The 16,223-nt window shown below is 44.5% G+C and overlaps 1 protein-coding gene across 1 annotated transcript in view; it reads right to left on the bottom strand.

The window, feature by feature from the left end:
- The window catches only part of plcb3 (phospholipase C, beta 3 (phosphatidylinositol-specific)), an 82,923-nt gene that overhangs the window by 17,724 nt on the left and 48,976 nt on the right, over positions 1-16,223 (bottom strand). The window contains exons 4-22 of the mRNA XM_083789547.1: positions 15,136-15,267; positions 14,221-14,300; positions 13,203-13,256; positions 12,698-12,767; positions 11,865-11,965; positions 11,069-11,235; positions 9,826-9,972; positions 9,123-9,280; positions 8,414-8,496; positions 8,117-8,201; positions 7,638-7,806; positions 5,868-5,963; positions 5,235-5,293; positions 4,627-4,723; positions 4,240-4,324; positions 3,429-3,553; positions 1,134-1,288; positions 631-792; positions 125-224 (exon numbers count right to left, since the gene is read on the bottom strand). Coding sequence (XP_083645673.1) covers positions 125-224; positions 631-792; positions 1,134-1,288; positions 3,429-3,553; positions 4,240-4,324; positions 4,627-4,723; positions 5,235-5,293; positions 5,868-5,963; positions 7,638-7,806; positions 8,117-8,201; positions 8,414-8,496; positions 9,123-9,280; positions 9,826-9,972; positions 11,069-11,235; positions 11,865-11,965; positions 12,698-12,767; positions 13,203-13,256; positions 14,221-14,300; positions 15,136-15,267 — 2,125 coding nt within the window. The remainder of the gene's footprint in view (positions 1-124; positions 225-630; positions 793-1,133; positions 1,289-3,428; positions 3,554-4,239; positions 4,325-4,626; positions 4,724-5,234; positions 5,294-5,867; positions 5,964-7,637; positions 7,807-8,116; positions 8,202-8,413; positions 8,497-9,122; positions 9,281-9,825; positions 9,973-11,068; positions 11,236-11,864; positions 11,966-12,697; positions 12,768-13,202; positions 13,257-14,220; positions 14,301-15,135; positions 15,268-16,223) is intronic.

Genomic DNA, 16,223 nt, shown 5'->3' on the forward strand with positions numbered 1-16,223 from the left:
GTGGGCTAATAAGTGTCAATTTGGGAGTCCTTGATATGACAAAGGTTTGAGAACCAATGCTCTAGTCAGTGTGTGCGTGCATGTGTGCGTGCATGCATGCGTGCGTTTGTGTGCGAGCACTAACCAGGTCTGATAGTAGATACAGGTAGGATGCGATGACCGATGAACTTGCCGTTTTCCTCCAACACTGCTATCCTCAGAGAGGCCAGAGTGGGCAGTATGACCTACACACACACACACACACACAGCAGAAGACAATAATAACGACACAACTAGAAAAGCAGTTCCTGCAGAAACTGCGTGGGCTGGCTGAAAACCCGCAATCTATTATGATGTACAGTACCGCCCCAGGAGGCGGCAGAGGTTTGAATAGGTTGTTATAGCAACCACAGAGTAGCCTGACACTCAGCCTGAAGTTTCATTTCGTTTCACGTCATTATTCAGACTGAAAGCCCTTCCCACGGCAGCCGTTTCTGGGATGGGCGTTGCCAAAGCGGCGATTGGTTCACACCAACCAATCAAAATAGACTAACTTAATGAAGACGAACATTTCGTCGTCCCAGACAGAGACAGGATCGTACCTTATTGAAGACGAACATTTCGTCGTCCCAGACAGAGATAGGATCGTACCTTATTGAAGACGAACATTTCGTCGTCCCAGACGGGGTCCAGTGAGTTCCCGTTGGATGTGCGCGTCCTGTACTTCCTCTTGGTGTCGGCAGGAAGTCCAAATATGTCCACCTCCACGTACACGCCCACCTTCTTATCGCTCAGGAACTGCCCCGAGATCACCTGCGGGGCGCAGATTAGTGCTTTTCTGATTATAACCCGCTTGGAGATCATAATTGAATATAACTGGCTAGTATAGAGTTTTATCAAAGTGTGACTCGGGGACTTTCAGAGAATGTTAAACATTTGAAAAAGGACACATGAATTTATTCTTCCTTCTGATGCACGAATATACATATATTGACCACTATTTCTCGACTGTTTTGGACGCAGGGCGGCTCGCCGGAACCAGCCCGGCACCCTGGGCTCGTTCCTGTGGGTCTTGAAGTTCCGGGGACCCCCTGGGGACCCCAACATGGAGCTGCACCACTCACTTCACACGGCTGTGACTTTTTTTCTCTCACCTTAATCTTGACCGTATTGGCCACTATCCCGTCCACTATGCTCTCTGTGAAAGGGTCAAAGTGTTTGTCCGTCCGCCTCATGAACTCGGGCTTCAGCAGGTAGCCACTGCGACCGTTGTACTCAAACACACCCATGTTCAGCTGCATGGGCAGGTCTGATGGAGAGAGAGAGAGAGAGAGAGAGTGAGACCCCCTTTACACGAGAACGGTGTTCATAGAAAACGGCAAAATAAAGTATCTTTTGCTGGTGTCCCTTTAGACGAGAACGGCGTTTTCAGGGGGTGAGAACACACACACAAAGTGAAAACACCTTCCAGAGTGGAAATCTTTGAAAACGCTGTATCCTCCTGAAACGATGAATCCGCAAAACTTGTGACATCATGGCTCACGTGGGCTCACAACGCATATGTTTATTACATTGATGCAGAGCCGTAGGTGATATTTGGAGTTCCGAGAATGGGCAAGCACTCAACTAGCCTCGATACCCAGGCTTTCATTTCGTCTGCACGAAAGATGAAAGCCTGGAAAAAGCCGTGGGCTGAACCAGTCTAAAAGTGGGAGTCAACCCTTCCGCGTAGGCGTCGCTCTAAATTATGTGACGTAGCGCTGCACTAGGGGGGAGAGGAGGGGCCGGGGGTGACGGACAGATCGATGAGATCCAATCAGGGTGCGCGCTTTTCTGAGACGCGGCCCTCCCATCTAGGCCAGAAATGTCTCTGCTTAGGTCAGGCTAGCACTCAACAAACCGTATCTTCCGCCGTAGTCTGAAAACCCACCTTTTCAGACTCCATCATGGCCCATAGCACTTATCCTACCCACTTAGATAGCATTTCGGTAGACTTAGATAGCATTTGATAGACTTATAGCATGTTATGTAGACAGCACTATAATTGCATTGTATATAGTCATAGCACGCCATAGTACATATGTATAGCATAGTAGTATAGATATATAGTTTATATGTATAGTCTCATAATATAGATATTCCACTGTTACTTTCTTAGCTTACGCATGTTTCATGATAAATGCTTTTTTGTGATGTATTCCCATGATTTTTGTTCCTGCTTAATGTAAATCGCTCTGGATTAAGAGCGTCTGCTAATTGCCTAAATTGTAAATTGTAAATTGTATGACAGGAAGTGCACAGCACGGTGGTAGGTTCTTCTATTGGGTGACTGGTCTATCTGGCAGTCCATCACCGCCACCTAGTGACCTGGCATGGCATGGCATGCACACTACAGCATCTACGTGTAAAAGCTGAATAAAAAGCTGAGAAAAAGAATAAGAGCAAAGTTCCATTGCGTTCCGTCATTTTCTTTCTCGGGTGTGCTCCGCCATCATTCATAGCTTCCGTAAGGAAAGGATAGACAATTAGACACACTTTAAACTAAACAAGCCGTTAATAAGCCAATGAGCAAATAATAGAAAGAATATGTCATTTGGGTAATCTTGCCCTATACTGCGAACACAAACCGAACTGAAAAAAATTGTTTAAAAGTGATTCAACTGGTCAGCCAAATGAGATATCTGCATATAAGCGATATTGCATTAATTGTATGTTCTTGAGGAAATTGTTTATCCCCCAAAATCAAGATGGCTAATTTGACCTTTGGGATAGGCCAAATGAGTCGGTGTCTCAAAAGAACGTAGTTACTGCCCTTTGTAGGGCCCCTTGGAGTCTAGACCAGAACAAAAGGACATGTTTAAACAAGATGCCAGTCGCCAGGACGGGAACCCCTTTTGGTGCATTATGTTAGCTATTGAAAAATAGCAGATCTACAAGCTCATAGTGCGGCACCGAGTGCTGCGCTACGAGTCTGTGGATCTGCTATTTTTGAAAAATCGTGAAAATGTGGCACACATCTTTGAATATTTATTTTCTTTCAGAAGCAAATCTTTGCTTCTGGGGGGGTCCCTGGAAAACATATTTTCAGATGGGTCAGCGGCCAATTACATGTATAATTCTGGGGGTCCTCGACATGAAAATGGTCGAGCACCACTGACATTAGAAACATAGGGTTTTTCAGAAAACCAACATGATTCTAGAAGACATTTTGTAGAATCTGGTCCTCAGTCCAAAAAGGGTTTAACCCATTTTAAGCAGGAACCCCTTTTGGTGTTTTAAACATTATGTTATAATTTAGCCATTGAAAAATAGCAGATCTACAAGCTCATAGCGTGCCACCAAGTTGCGCGCTACGAGCTTGTAGGTCTGCTATTTAAAAAAAAAAGTGCTTGAAAACTTTTTTTTTTAAATTTCGACGTCAGTCCTAAAAGGGTTTAAGGGGCACTTACCGAGTGTCTGGAAGTTCAGCGCCACCATCTGGCAGCCTACGTTCCAGAAGAGATGAGGCATGTAGTTGGAGCTGTCCACTCTGGTTCCTTTAGGGTAGATTCGACTGAGCTGCTTCTTGTTGTATCTGAACAGCTCGGGTTAAGGACGCTGTTGATTTTGTGTCGACTAACAATGAAAAATCGACTACCTTTTTCCACTGACGGAAACTAAATGGAAACTAAATGAAAACTATAAGCTACGCTCATTAAACTAAGACTAAATATATTGACAATTTCATCAACAAATAAAAACTAGACTGAAATGCTAGGAAGGGACTAAGACCCAAGTAATTTTACACTTGGTTGCATGCTGAAAATAGCAGATCTGCTATTTTCAGCAAGTGTAAAATCAGCTATTATGACGGCATCGAGGCCCGCCAAAATACATTGTAGTCGACTAAATCAACTGTAGATTTAGTCGACTGAAATCGTATGATATTTAGTCGACTAAAACTAGACTGACACTTCACTAGACACAACATTCCAGGTGACTAAAATGTGACTAAAACTAAATTAAACTTAATTCAAAAGACTATGACTGAAACCAACATGAAGAATCACTGTCAAAATCAACACGGGTTAAGGATCATCGTCATCATATTGCCATGCTCAACAGCTGCTGAACATAACACACGTGACAAAGGGCGCGGTGGCACAGTCACCTCCCAGCTAGAAGGTCCTGGGTTCGGTTCCCACCGGAGACGCTGTGGGGTGTGTTGAAGAGTATACATACACACATTTGCGGGATCGGTGACATTTATGTGAAGGATACTCTACAAAGTCAATAGGGTTGCTCTTCAGTGTGTCCATGCCTTTAGTCTCCACAAACGACGACATTTCAAAGTATTTATTCCTTTCTGAAAGACACAAGGAGAGACACGCACACGCACACACACAATATAAAATGTACAGTCATGGTTACGTTCACACAATCATGGCATTTTTATATTATGTCTTAACGATACAATAGAGCGTATGCGCGTGACATCATCATCATACCCGGAGGTTATGCGGTATGGTAATTCACATTGTCACTCACTTTGTCATTTGCCATTGACTTTATGCATGCGCATATACCCTCTATAAGTACGTCACTTAGTACTAAGCATGCACACGCACAGACGTGCGCACACACGCACACGCTCACTCGCAGACTTACGGGAGGCCACTTCGAAGTTCTTGAACTTGACCGGTTCTATGTAGTTGACCAGAGAGGACATTTCCTCTGTGGCATTGCTCTCACTGCTGGCCGTGCCCTGAGACACAGACACAGACACAGACACAGACACAGACACAGACACAGACACAGACACAGACACAGACACAGACACAGACACAGACACAGACACACACACAGACACAGACACAGACACAGACACACACACAGACACAGACACAGACACACACACACACACACACACACACACACACACACACACACCACATGTGTGTGCGTGAACACGACATCAAAAGCATTTAACACAGTTGCCAATCAACTCAACTCATCAATAAATCAATCAATGGACCAGTTTACGCAATACCTATCTATTGAGACAACGTGAGGACATTGATTTACGACAACAATACCATCTATTGAGACAACGTAAGGACATTGATTTACGACAATAATACCATCTATTGAGACAACGTAAGGACATTGATTTACGACAACAATACCATCTATTGAGACAACGTAAGGACATTGATTTACGACAATAATACCATCTATTGAGACAACGTAAGGACATTGATTTACGACAGCAATACCTCGTCTTTCTTCTGTTGGGGCTCTTCTTCCTCGTCTTCCTCGCTCACCTCCTCTCCACCTGATTGGTCAAAAAACAGAAAGTAGTCATGCACCGAGAACCCGTCCGTCAGCGGTGTAAACTAACTGAGTACTTGAGTACATGGCACGTGGAGCAGTGTTGATTGCATAGACTAAAACTATGACGAAAACTACGACTACCTTTTTTCACTGATGAGAACTAAATAGAAACTAAATGAAAACTATGCTATGACGACTAAAACTAAGACTAAATATATTGACAATTTCGTCAACAAAACCAAACTAGACTAAAATGTTAGTATGGGGCTAGTGGACAAGAGATCCAGTCGCATCCTGTGAGCTTGTAGATCAGCTATTTTCAGCGAGTGTAAAATCAGCCATTACGACGGCATCAAGGCCCACCAAAATACATTTTAGTCGACTAAATCAACTGTAGATTTAGTCGACTAAAATCTTATATTTAGTCGACTAAAACTAGACCAACACTAAACATGCCAGGTGACTAAAATGTGACTAAAACCAAATGAAAACCATTCAAGAGACTGCGACTACAACTAAAATAAAAAATGTGCTGTCAGAACCAACACTGGTGTGGAGGAATCAAGGAAACTCACCGATGGACGTGCGGGGGTCAGAGTTCTTCGTCATCCTCTCTGCCAGCTCTCCGTTGGACAAGATGTGCTCTCCCTCGCCGTCCAGCAGAGGGCAGTCTAGAACACACAATTAAATTTAAATTCAAAGGAGCTTTATTGGCATGAGAAAACATACGTTTACATTGCCAAAGCAAAAGTGGAACAGAACAATCAAGTAAACAGAGCAGTGCTACATTAGCGTACATTAAACACTTTGAGTAATACTATAATAAAACTATAACAAGATTGTGCATTTTCTGTCAGAGATAGTTATACATCCATATAGGAGACGCTTTATACTTTTGAAAGTTGACAGCAGTATTTCAATGTTTTTGCATTCATTTGGATATAAACATTTGCGTGATTTTCAAACTCTCCTTGGGTGGTTGTAATCTGTGGGAAGTATACAGTATGTCTCTGATGTGTTGCTACAGTGAACACACACCATGATAACATTAGATGTGTCCTCCGAGACACCGACTGACCAAAAACAGCCATAATCTTATCAATCAATCACAATGTTTTTGGAAACATTTGAAGTGAGAAATAGACAATGCCGTGACCAAAAATGTATTCTATTTGATCAACACTTCCCGGTGTTTACTGGAATACTTTCGGTATTAATGGAATGCTTTAATTACTGCAAGGAATGACATCCTTCATTTTGTTACTTTTGGGTCAATGTATGAATGGAATTCTATGTTAACTCATAACTAGCCGTGTGATAAGCAGGATAATAAACAGGGAGCGGGTCATTGTTGAGGATCAAACCCCTCCGGGGGGATTCATGGCAGGGTCTCACCCTATTATTACACAGCGAGAAACAGGCGAAAATGGATTCTATTTGATCAACTCACTTCGTCGTTCGCCTTCAGGGTGTTTAAACCTTAGAGTGTATATTAATAGAGACGGCACCGGATTCCTCCTCCCATCCACTTGCATTAAGTTGCTCAAAAGCGCATGAGGCGATTTCACTCCTCCTTCCGGGTAGGAACAGAGTGCATTCTGGGATGGATTGCCCCAATAACATGAACGCGATGGTCGTTGACTATCGCTGCGCCGTTTGTGCGCGTTCACGTATGAAACATTCGTCAACGGACCAGCGCTGCAATGACAAATTTGGCCACCATGTCCATTTCGCCTCAGGGTTTCCTCTGGGTGCCGTCTCTATTCATATATACTCTAAGGTTTAAACCCTCTGTCGGTGAATTATCACCCGACAATTGACCACCTAGGCAGACATTATCCCTTACTTATTATGTCTCAATATTTTTATTATCCACAAGGGAAATTAGTTTTCCTCAGGCTCAATGCATACATTCAGGACAATACATGAAAACAAATACAATAAAGCACACAGTAAAGTACTAGTAAAATACTAATGACCCCTTACAGATATCCCTTGCATATACAGTACTCCATTGACCTGGGGGTGTCCCCCATGACTCTGTGCTTGGTCCTTCCCCTCTCCTACACCACATGTGTGTTGGAGACCGTGGCCTTGTGGTTAGAGTGTCCGCCCTGGCTGAAACTGGGAGGTCGGGGGTTCGATCCGCGTCTCATACAGTCTCATACCAAAGACTGTAAAAATGGGACCCAATGCCTCCCTGCTTGGCACTCAGCATCAATGGGTTGGATGGGGGGTCAAATCAACGAATTATTCCCGAGCGCTGCGCACGCTGCGGCTCACCGCTCCAGGAGATGGGTCAAATGCGGAGAACACATTTCACTGCGGTAACGTGTGTGACTAACTTGTATGATTAAACATATCCTCCAGGTCTTGGCGTGGTATGTTTTCGCTGGACGGGGTGAACAGGTCTGGTCTGGGGTCTGGATGTTTTTCTTCTTTCTTTCTCTTGTTCTTGATCAGGATCCTCCCCATCAGCTCCTGAGGGGGGGGGAGGGGGTGGCCCCTGAGGAGCTGGGGGGGGAAGAGAGACGGGGAGAGAGAGACGGAGAGGGAGGGGGGGGGGGGGGGGGAGAGAGAGAGAGAGGGAGGGAGGGGGGGATAGAGAGATTGAGAAGGAACACCTTTCGCTTTGTGTGTTGTCACTGCTATTGTATCCTACTGGCTCACCTGCCAGTGAGGAGCCCCCACCGGGAGGACGTTCAATTAGTGGAAGAACTAGAAGCTCTTCAAATTATCCTGTAGGTGTGCATGTGTGCGTGTGCATGTGTGCGTGTGCGTGCGCATGTGTGTGTGTGTGTTTGTGACTGTGTGTGTGTCATACCGGGTATTTCTCCAGTGGGTCAATAAGCAGAGCGTCTCCAAAGATGCTCCTACAGCATTCTGCCATCTTAGCCTGTTGCTTCACCCTGAGAGACAGAGATAGAGAGATATAGAGACAGAGATAGAGAGATATAGAGACAGAGATAAAGAGATATAGAGATAGAGATAGAGAGATATAGAGATAGAGATGCAACGTGAAAGCATTGCATACAGTTGAATGAAGTGTACTCGTGCAGTCTTCACACACACACACACACACACACACACACACACACACACACACACACAGTATACGTACGAGTCCACGTGGTTTTCAAAGGAGAGGATGAGAGGGTAGGAAGAGGTCTTGAACGCACTCTCTGCTATCGCTTCAATCACATCCTGCAAGCACGCACACGCACAGGGAAGATTAGAGTGAGTGTGTGTGTGTGTGTGTGTGTGTGTGTGTGTGTGTGTGTGTGTGTGTGTGTGTGTGTGTGTGTGAAGACTGCAGTAACGCTGCAGTAACATGAATATCCAGAAGAGGGCAGAAGCAGACTTCACAACAACACCTGCAAAAGGCTGTCATGTATTAGAGTATTCTTTTTTTTGAGTGAGTGAGTGAGTGAGTGAGTGAGTGCGTGCGTGCGTGCGTGCGTGCGTGCGTGCGTGCGTGCGTGCGTGCGTGCGTGCATGGATGAATGAAGGAATGAATGAATCAACAAACTTTAAAAGGTCTTACTAATCTTTAACTCATTTGTGAAATTGTTTTAAATTGAAGTGAACAGAGGGGAACTGTTTCATTGACGGACCATTTCCTGTTTAGTGATCGCCTAGCAACGGAGACGCTGTTAGACGGTGGTCTGGACAGAAATCTCACTGGATCAATAAAATAAACAAAAAAAAGATAAAGATGGCAGTAAACTTAAAAGTTATAGGGGATGTGGGTGGTCATGGTACTGACCTTAAAGGGGATGTGGGTGGTCTATAACTGACCTTAAAGGGGATGTGGGCGGTCTATAACTGACCTTAAAGGGGATATTGGTGGTCATGGTGTAGCCGTGCGTGATGAAAGGCTCCTCTTCCGGCGGGCTTCCCGGCCAACAGTCCAGCTCGATGCAGCGACAGCCCGTCAGCAACACCTGCCTGTACATCTCCACCGTCGACAGACCCGTGATCTGACTCGCTGCGGAGACGCACGCGCGCACACACACAGTTTGACGTCGTTATCGATGTGCAGCTACTGCCTGTTGCCCTGCAAAATCCCCTTATCATTCATTCACTAAACTCACCCACACAGCTACTGCTGTTGTCCTGCAACGTCCCCTTATCATTCACTAAACTCACCCCACACAGCTACTGCTGTTGTCCTGCAATGTCCCCTTATCATTCACTAAACTCACCCCACACCCACACAGCTACTGCTGTTGTCCTGCAATGTCCCCTTATCATTCACTAAACTCACCCCACACACCCCTCAGGTTTTTTTGTAGGCTACTACTGAATTTGACAGTGGACCAGTGAATCAAACTAGTGTTACTGTTTACTTTTTACTGTAGGTTTTACTCTCGAGTCTCGAACTGACGCAAGTTTTTTCAATTGTGAGAAAAGCATGGACACACACACACACACACACACGCACACACGCACACACACACACACACACACACAACACACACACACACACACACACACACACACACACACACACACACACACACACACACACACCTGTGAGGTAGGTATTGTGGGAGGAGTTTATAAAGTAGTGGGACAGAGGTTGGTGCATGTCGTCGATGATGTCAAGTCTCTCTGGAGGAACAATGGTGTTCTCATCTCCTCCCAAATACCTACTGAACCCCAGCAGACTGATCTGGTCTGGAAGGGAGGGAGAAAGAGAGAAAGAAAGAGAGAGAGAGAGATAGAGAAAGAGAGAGAGAGAGAGAGAGAGAGAGAGAGGGGCATTCAGGTGACGAATACAAAATCAATTACAATTTGTATAGTCTTCATGGAATTACACAGTAAGTCTATATGAATGAACAATGGTCAGGTTGTGGCCTCTTGGTGGCGCTATAATAGGCCAATGTGAAAAGGGTGCCATTTCTTCTTACGCCTTGGATGGCAATTGGATGATTTGAGCCAATTTGTTCCAAAAATGTGTTTTGCAAAAGTCCACCTGTTGGTAGCGCTATAACAGGCCAATGTGAAAAGGGTGGGATTTATTCCTCAGCCTAGAAGGAAAGTCTGTGAAAGATTTCACGTAAATTGCACGCTGCGTTCATGATTTGAGGCTTTTTGTTTAAAACCGGCCAATCCAGCAAATTTTGAAAGCCAATGTTAGCCAATTAGGATGGAATATGCAATATCAGACAGATCCGTCATGAACAAATGACTATAGTGATACAGTGTAACGATTTGCGGGATTTTTGGACAGAATCTGGAGGAGTAATATCAAAAAATGTGTTTTACAAAAGTCGGCCTCCAGGTGGCGCTATAACAGGCCGTTCTGGAAAATTCGAAGCAGAGGTTCATGGTTGGCATCCAGGGAGTGTGTGTGCAAAATTTGGCATCGACCGGGTTAACGGTGCCGGAGATTAGCTGGTAACAGACAGAAGGACGGATGCGCACACACACACAAAACGGACTCACACACACACGGATGTGTGTGCAAAACATACTCTCTCCCCATGCCTTCGGCCTGGTGGAGACAATTATGCTAGACTGTAGGCATAAGGGGTACGTAGTGTGGCGCGCAAGATAGGGCCCAATGCCTACAGTAGTTTCTTGAATCGCAAACTGAAATAATTTAGTTAAAATGTTGTGAGTCTCTAATGTGAACACGCCCCCCCCCCAAAGGTGGCAGAGGTTGGTCTCTAATGTGAACACATACCTCTCTCCATCTGGCAGAGGTTGGTCTCTAATGTGAACACACCTCTCTCCAGCTGGCAAAGGTTGGTCTAATGTGAACACACACCTCTCTCCAGCTGGCAGACGTTGGTCTCGTAGCTCTCCATGACCGTGAGGATCTGCTCTCGTTTGAGCGGAGGGTAGAGCACCTCGTTGAGACGGGAGTCTCTCTGCTGTTGGTTGACGAAGTCCATGAGCTGGTCCAGAGAAATCTGGGGCTTCTTCTTAGAACCACTGTGGGGGACGGACACACACACACACACACACTCGTCAGTGAAAAAAGGTAGTCGACGGACATTTTTTGTCATACTATTAGTCAACGGAATCAACACTGACGCTTACACACGCATTAGGACAGAACATCGCCGTTCTGATCAAAACCATGGACAGCGCCGCAGATTCAGAGTAAATAAGGAAGATCGTTGGCCCGTAAACCAGGAAGTGAATGGCTGTGTGCTAGGGGTGTGACGATACATTTTAACAGTGATATGATACGTCTCACGATAAATGGTTGACGATACGATACATGGACGGTATTGGTCCATTATGGCGATAGGATTCAATGATTTGAAATCGATACAGTAACTATTTAGCAAATACATATGTGTGAAACTTGTGGATAGTGCAGGTTTTTTAAGGGAAAGATTTATTATTATGGATATAAATAAGTAAAACCTACTCCCTCCTCTAGGGGGAGTAGGGGTGTGGTGTGTGATATCTCCTCTAGGGGGAGTAGGGGTGTGGTGTGTGATATCTCCTCTAGGGGGAGTAGGGGTGTGGTGTGTGATATCTCCTCTAGGGGGAGTAGGGGTGTGGTGTGTGATATCTCCTCTAGGGGGAGTAGGGGTGTGGTGCATACTCACATGTCTTCAAAGATGCCCTGGATCTCGGGTCTGAGACACAGAGTTTCCAGAAACCTCTGGAAGGCTTCCCACGTGAAGTCGTCTGGCTTGATGCCCTCTGTCTGCACACACACACACACACACACACGCACACGCACACGCACACAGACACAGAGATAGAGAGCAGTGTTAATTTTGCTGACTAAAACAATGACAAAAAATGGATACTAAAGGCACAGATAGAAAACAATGCTAAAAGGATAACTCAGGCTTGTTTCCATTAAGCTCCCTCCTGTGTATTCAATTCAACCAGACATTTAAAGACAATACTATACAATCAAAGTCGTACGATTAGTCACACACACATTACCGCATTTGATCCATCTCTTGGAGCGGTGAGCCTCAGTGTGCGCCGCGCTCGGGAATCATTAGTTGATTTGACCCCCAATCCAACCCATTGATGCGGAGTGCCAAGCAGGGAGGCATTGGGTCCCATTTTTACAGTCTTTGGTATGACCCGGCCGGGGATCGAACCCCGACCTCCCAGGTTCAGGGCGGACACTCTAACTTGACACCTAAGGCCACGGTCCGGTCAACAATAATATGTCACTAAGAATCACAATCATCTTTATTGTCACATCACAGTTAAAAATAAAAAGGGTGGGTGAAATTCATATTTGTGCATAATGGTTCCCATCGTGTTATTTTTCCAAGAAATGGGAACTATGCACAAAAAATGAATTTCACACACATTTTTACTTACTGTGATTTATGTGACAATAAAGACGTTTCTGTTTCATTCTGCGCCAGATTGATTGATTGATAGACAGAGAAGACACTGAGATGGTCCTTACCTTGTTGACAATCCCGCACTGTTCCAGAGTCGTCTCCACTCGCCTCTTATCTGAGAACATCTTTATTATGCTAGGAGACAGGGTAGTGGTGGAAAAGGTTGAGTAAATGTATCAATACGGCAATTTACTGTCGAAATACTCTGTTATAAGTAAAAGTCCACAGAATTAAAGGTTTACTTGAGTAAAAGTAGCCTACGTATTAGTATCAAAATGTACTTAAAGTACCAAAAGCAGAAAGTACTCATTATGCAGAATGTCCCATTTCACAACTGCATACACATCTTTTGAAAGCTCAGTGAGCTTGTAGATCTGCTATTTTCAAATGGCCAAAATGTATATAGGGCTGAAGTGGTTAATGTATGTTTTGTAATAATGTAATAATGTGTGAGTGAGTGAGTGAGTGAGTGAGTGAGTGAGTGAGTGAGTGTGTGTGTGTGTGTGTGTGTGTGTGTGTGTGTGTGTGTGTGTGTGTGTGTGTGTGTGTGTGTGTGTGTGCACATCTCACTTTTTCACTGGTATTTTTCCATCTTGATTAACCTGCAATTTTAACTTGGTGTACCTGAGAGAGAGACAGAGAGAGAGAGAGAGGCAGTCAGGTGACACATAAAAAGAATCACAATTTGTATAGTCTTCATGGAATTACACAGTAGGTCTATGAACAATGCCGACAAATAATCATTTTAAAATAATCAACTGCAATGTCTATAAAACACATGACGTGGACGTTTTAGAATGACGATTTCGAAAACCTTTTAACCCTATAACCAGGGCTGCACAGTGCGCAAAATTCAAAATGTGCTGTCAATCAAGCGCCGGGAAGCGCTTCTGCGTACCAACAGCTGGGGCCGCCCAGAATGATAGTTATGGCCAGAATACCCACTAGTAAATTCTGTGGCGAGAGCATTTCCCACCTTCTGCCACTCAAAGTGACTACTGGCCAATCACAGTGGCTACTGGCCAATCACAGCACGTCTTGCGAGAGTGCACTGGCCATTGTGGCCAATCACAGCGTGTCCTTACTCAAACGAGGGAGGGTTCCAAATCCATGCATGCTGTGCTTGCTACTGGGAGGAGGACAGGAGTTTACTACGGAGACGGGTCGCCGCATTTTAGGAGCACCAAGTAACTCCTCCAGGTGCTCCTCTGAGTACTAGACCAAAAACGTTGTGTGCAGCCCTGCCTATAACCCTGAATACACTCCAGCCATTAAACTCAACCTCTAAATGTGTGATCCTAGAATACATTAAACCTGACGTCTAAATGTGTGATCCTGAAGGCCCAAACCACACCAGCTGCAATTTAGGGCTTAAGCCCTATATCACACCAGAGGGCCACCATGCAACACGCAACTACGTCCAAACATTATTCCCAATGGCAGTTGCAAGGAGTTCCATTGGTGTGGTGTTGCAACTACTACATGTCTTTAAAAGTATTTTGTTGCACGGAGTTGCATTGGTGATGTTTGGGCCTAACACATTGTACATTTGGCCCTCACAGGTGTTGTAACGCATGCACGTACTTACGCTTTGAGGAGGAAGGTGTTCCGTGATGCATTCTGGGACAGGATGTTTGTAGCCAGCTTAAACAATTCATCTGTCCATATCTGGAAACACACGCACGCACGCACACACACACACACACACACACACACACACACACACACACACACACACACACACACACACACACACACACACACACACACACACACACACACACACACACACACACACACACACACACACACACACACACACACACACACACACACACACACACACACACACACACACACACACAACCCTTTAGACACTATTATACAGTATATTGTACAGCCTGAGGACACAAGTAAAGGAAAGGAGGGAAGGAATGGGGGAGAGTAGTTTAGGACTACCGTGGACAGTTTTGTAGAAAACTTCTCTAAAAGGGTGGCAATACAGTACTGAGATGTTGATTTAGATTTTAGTCATAGTCTCTTGAATAGTTTCCATGTAGTTTTAGTCATAGTCTCTTGAATAGGGTCCATTTAGTTTTAGTCTCATTTTAGTCACCTGGAATGTTTTAGTGTTAGTCTAGTTTTAGTCGACTAGTATCATAAGATTTTAGTCGACAAAATCTACAGTTGATTTAGTCGACTAAAATGTATTTTGGCGGGCCTTGATGCCGTCGTAATGACCAATTGAAGAGATGTGTGAAGAGATGTTGAAAAGTGGTGAAGTTGTCCTTTAACTGGGGACCACCTGCAACACCCTCAAGGACCACTGGTGGTCCCCGGACCACTGGTTTGAAAACCACTGATATACAGTAAAGACCACCAATCCCACGGCCAATGGGACGTTATTTAGAGTTAGTGGTTGCCATGATAGTCACGGTACCTTGACGGAAGAAGATACTACCCCCCCCGGCCTATGGGACTGTTTAGTGGTTGTCATGGTTACCTTGGCAGTCTCCTCCAGCATGGCCTGGAAGTTGAGGAAGGAGATGTTGACGAGGTCGTTGCCGTGGACGACCGTCATCAGCTTGGCCATGCCGTCCTTCCCGAACCCGAGCACGTCTCTGACCTTCTGGTCCTGAAAGTTAACACACATTGGATATGTTTAAACCGTGACCTTATATGGTCCTAAGGTTACAATTCCAAACATGCAAACATGACCTGCTTTAATTACTTCAGTCTATATGTAGTATTAAAATGTTTTTTTTTTAATGTCCAATGTATTCAGTTCATAAAGTTAGCATAACGTATAACTAAATGCATTTGAAATTAAATAAGGTTACTTTCTCCAAAAAAAAAGAAAGAATTATAATAATTCAGGATTTCAATTCAACTACTTTTTTTGTTTTAATCTGGATGATTTTGGCATACAGCTCATGAAAATCCAAAAATCCTATCTCAAAACATTAGAATATTCTATGCGACCACTAAAAAACATTTATAATACAGAAATGTCGACCATCTGAAAAGTATGTTAATTTATGCACTCAATAGCATACGTGGTCTCGGCTACGTTTAAACAAATGATTTTGTCAATGGGGCGTGCTGCATGGTCCGGAGGTGATGAGCCTGTGGCACTGTTGAGGTGTTATGGAAGCCCAGATTTGCTTTGATAGCAGCTTTAAACTCAGTGGTATTGTTGAATCTAGTGTCTCATACCTTCCTCTTGACAATTCAACCTAGATTCTCTGTGGGGTTCAGGTCAGGCCATTTGGCTGGTCAGTTAAGCACAGTAATAACATGGTCAGTACACCTTTACTAGTAGTTTTGGCTCCGTGGGCAGGTGCCAAGTGCTGCTGGAAAAGGAAATCAGTATACCCATAAAGCTTGTCAACATACGCAGGGCACACAGTGCTGTCAAATATCCTAATAGATGGTTGTGTTGTAACTACAATTGATAAAACACTGTGATGATTTGGGTCCATGTTATCTGCATGGTGTTGGTCCACTGACAGTGAAAACTTCCCACTGGAGTCAACAGAGTCATCTATATTTTAGAGCACTTTGTGCTTCAGTATGTTGACAAGCTTTATG

This window comes from Protomyctophum parallelum (assembly GCF_964188405.1).
Source record: "Protomyctophum parallelum genome assembly, chromosome: 18".
In the NCBI taxonomy this organism is placed as follows: Eukaryota; Metazoa; Chordata; class Actinopteri; order Myctophiformes; family Myctophidae; genus Protomyctophum; species Protomyctophum parallelum.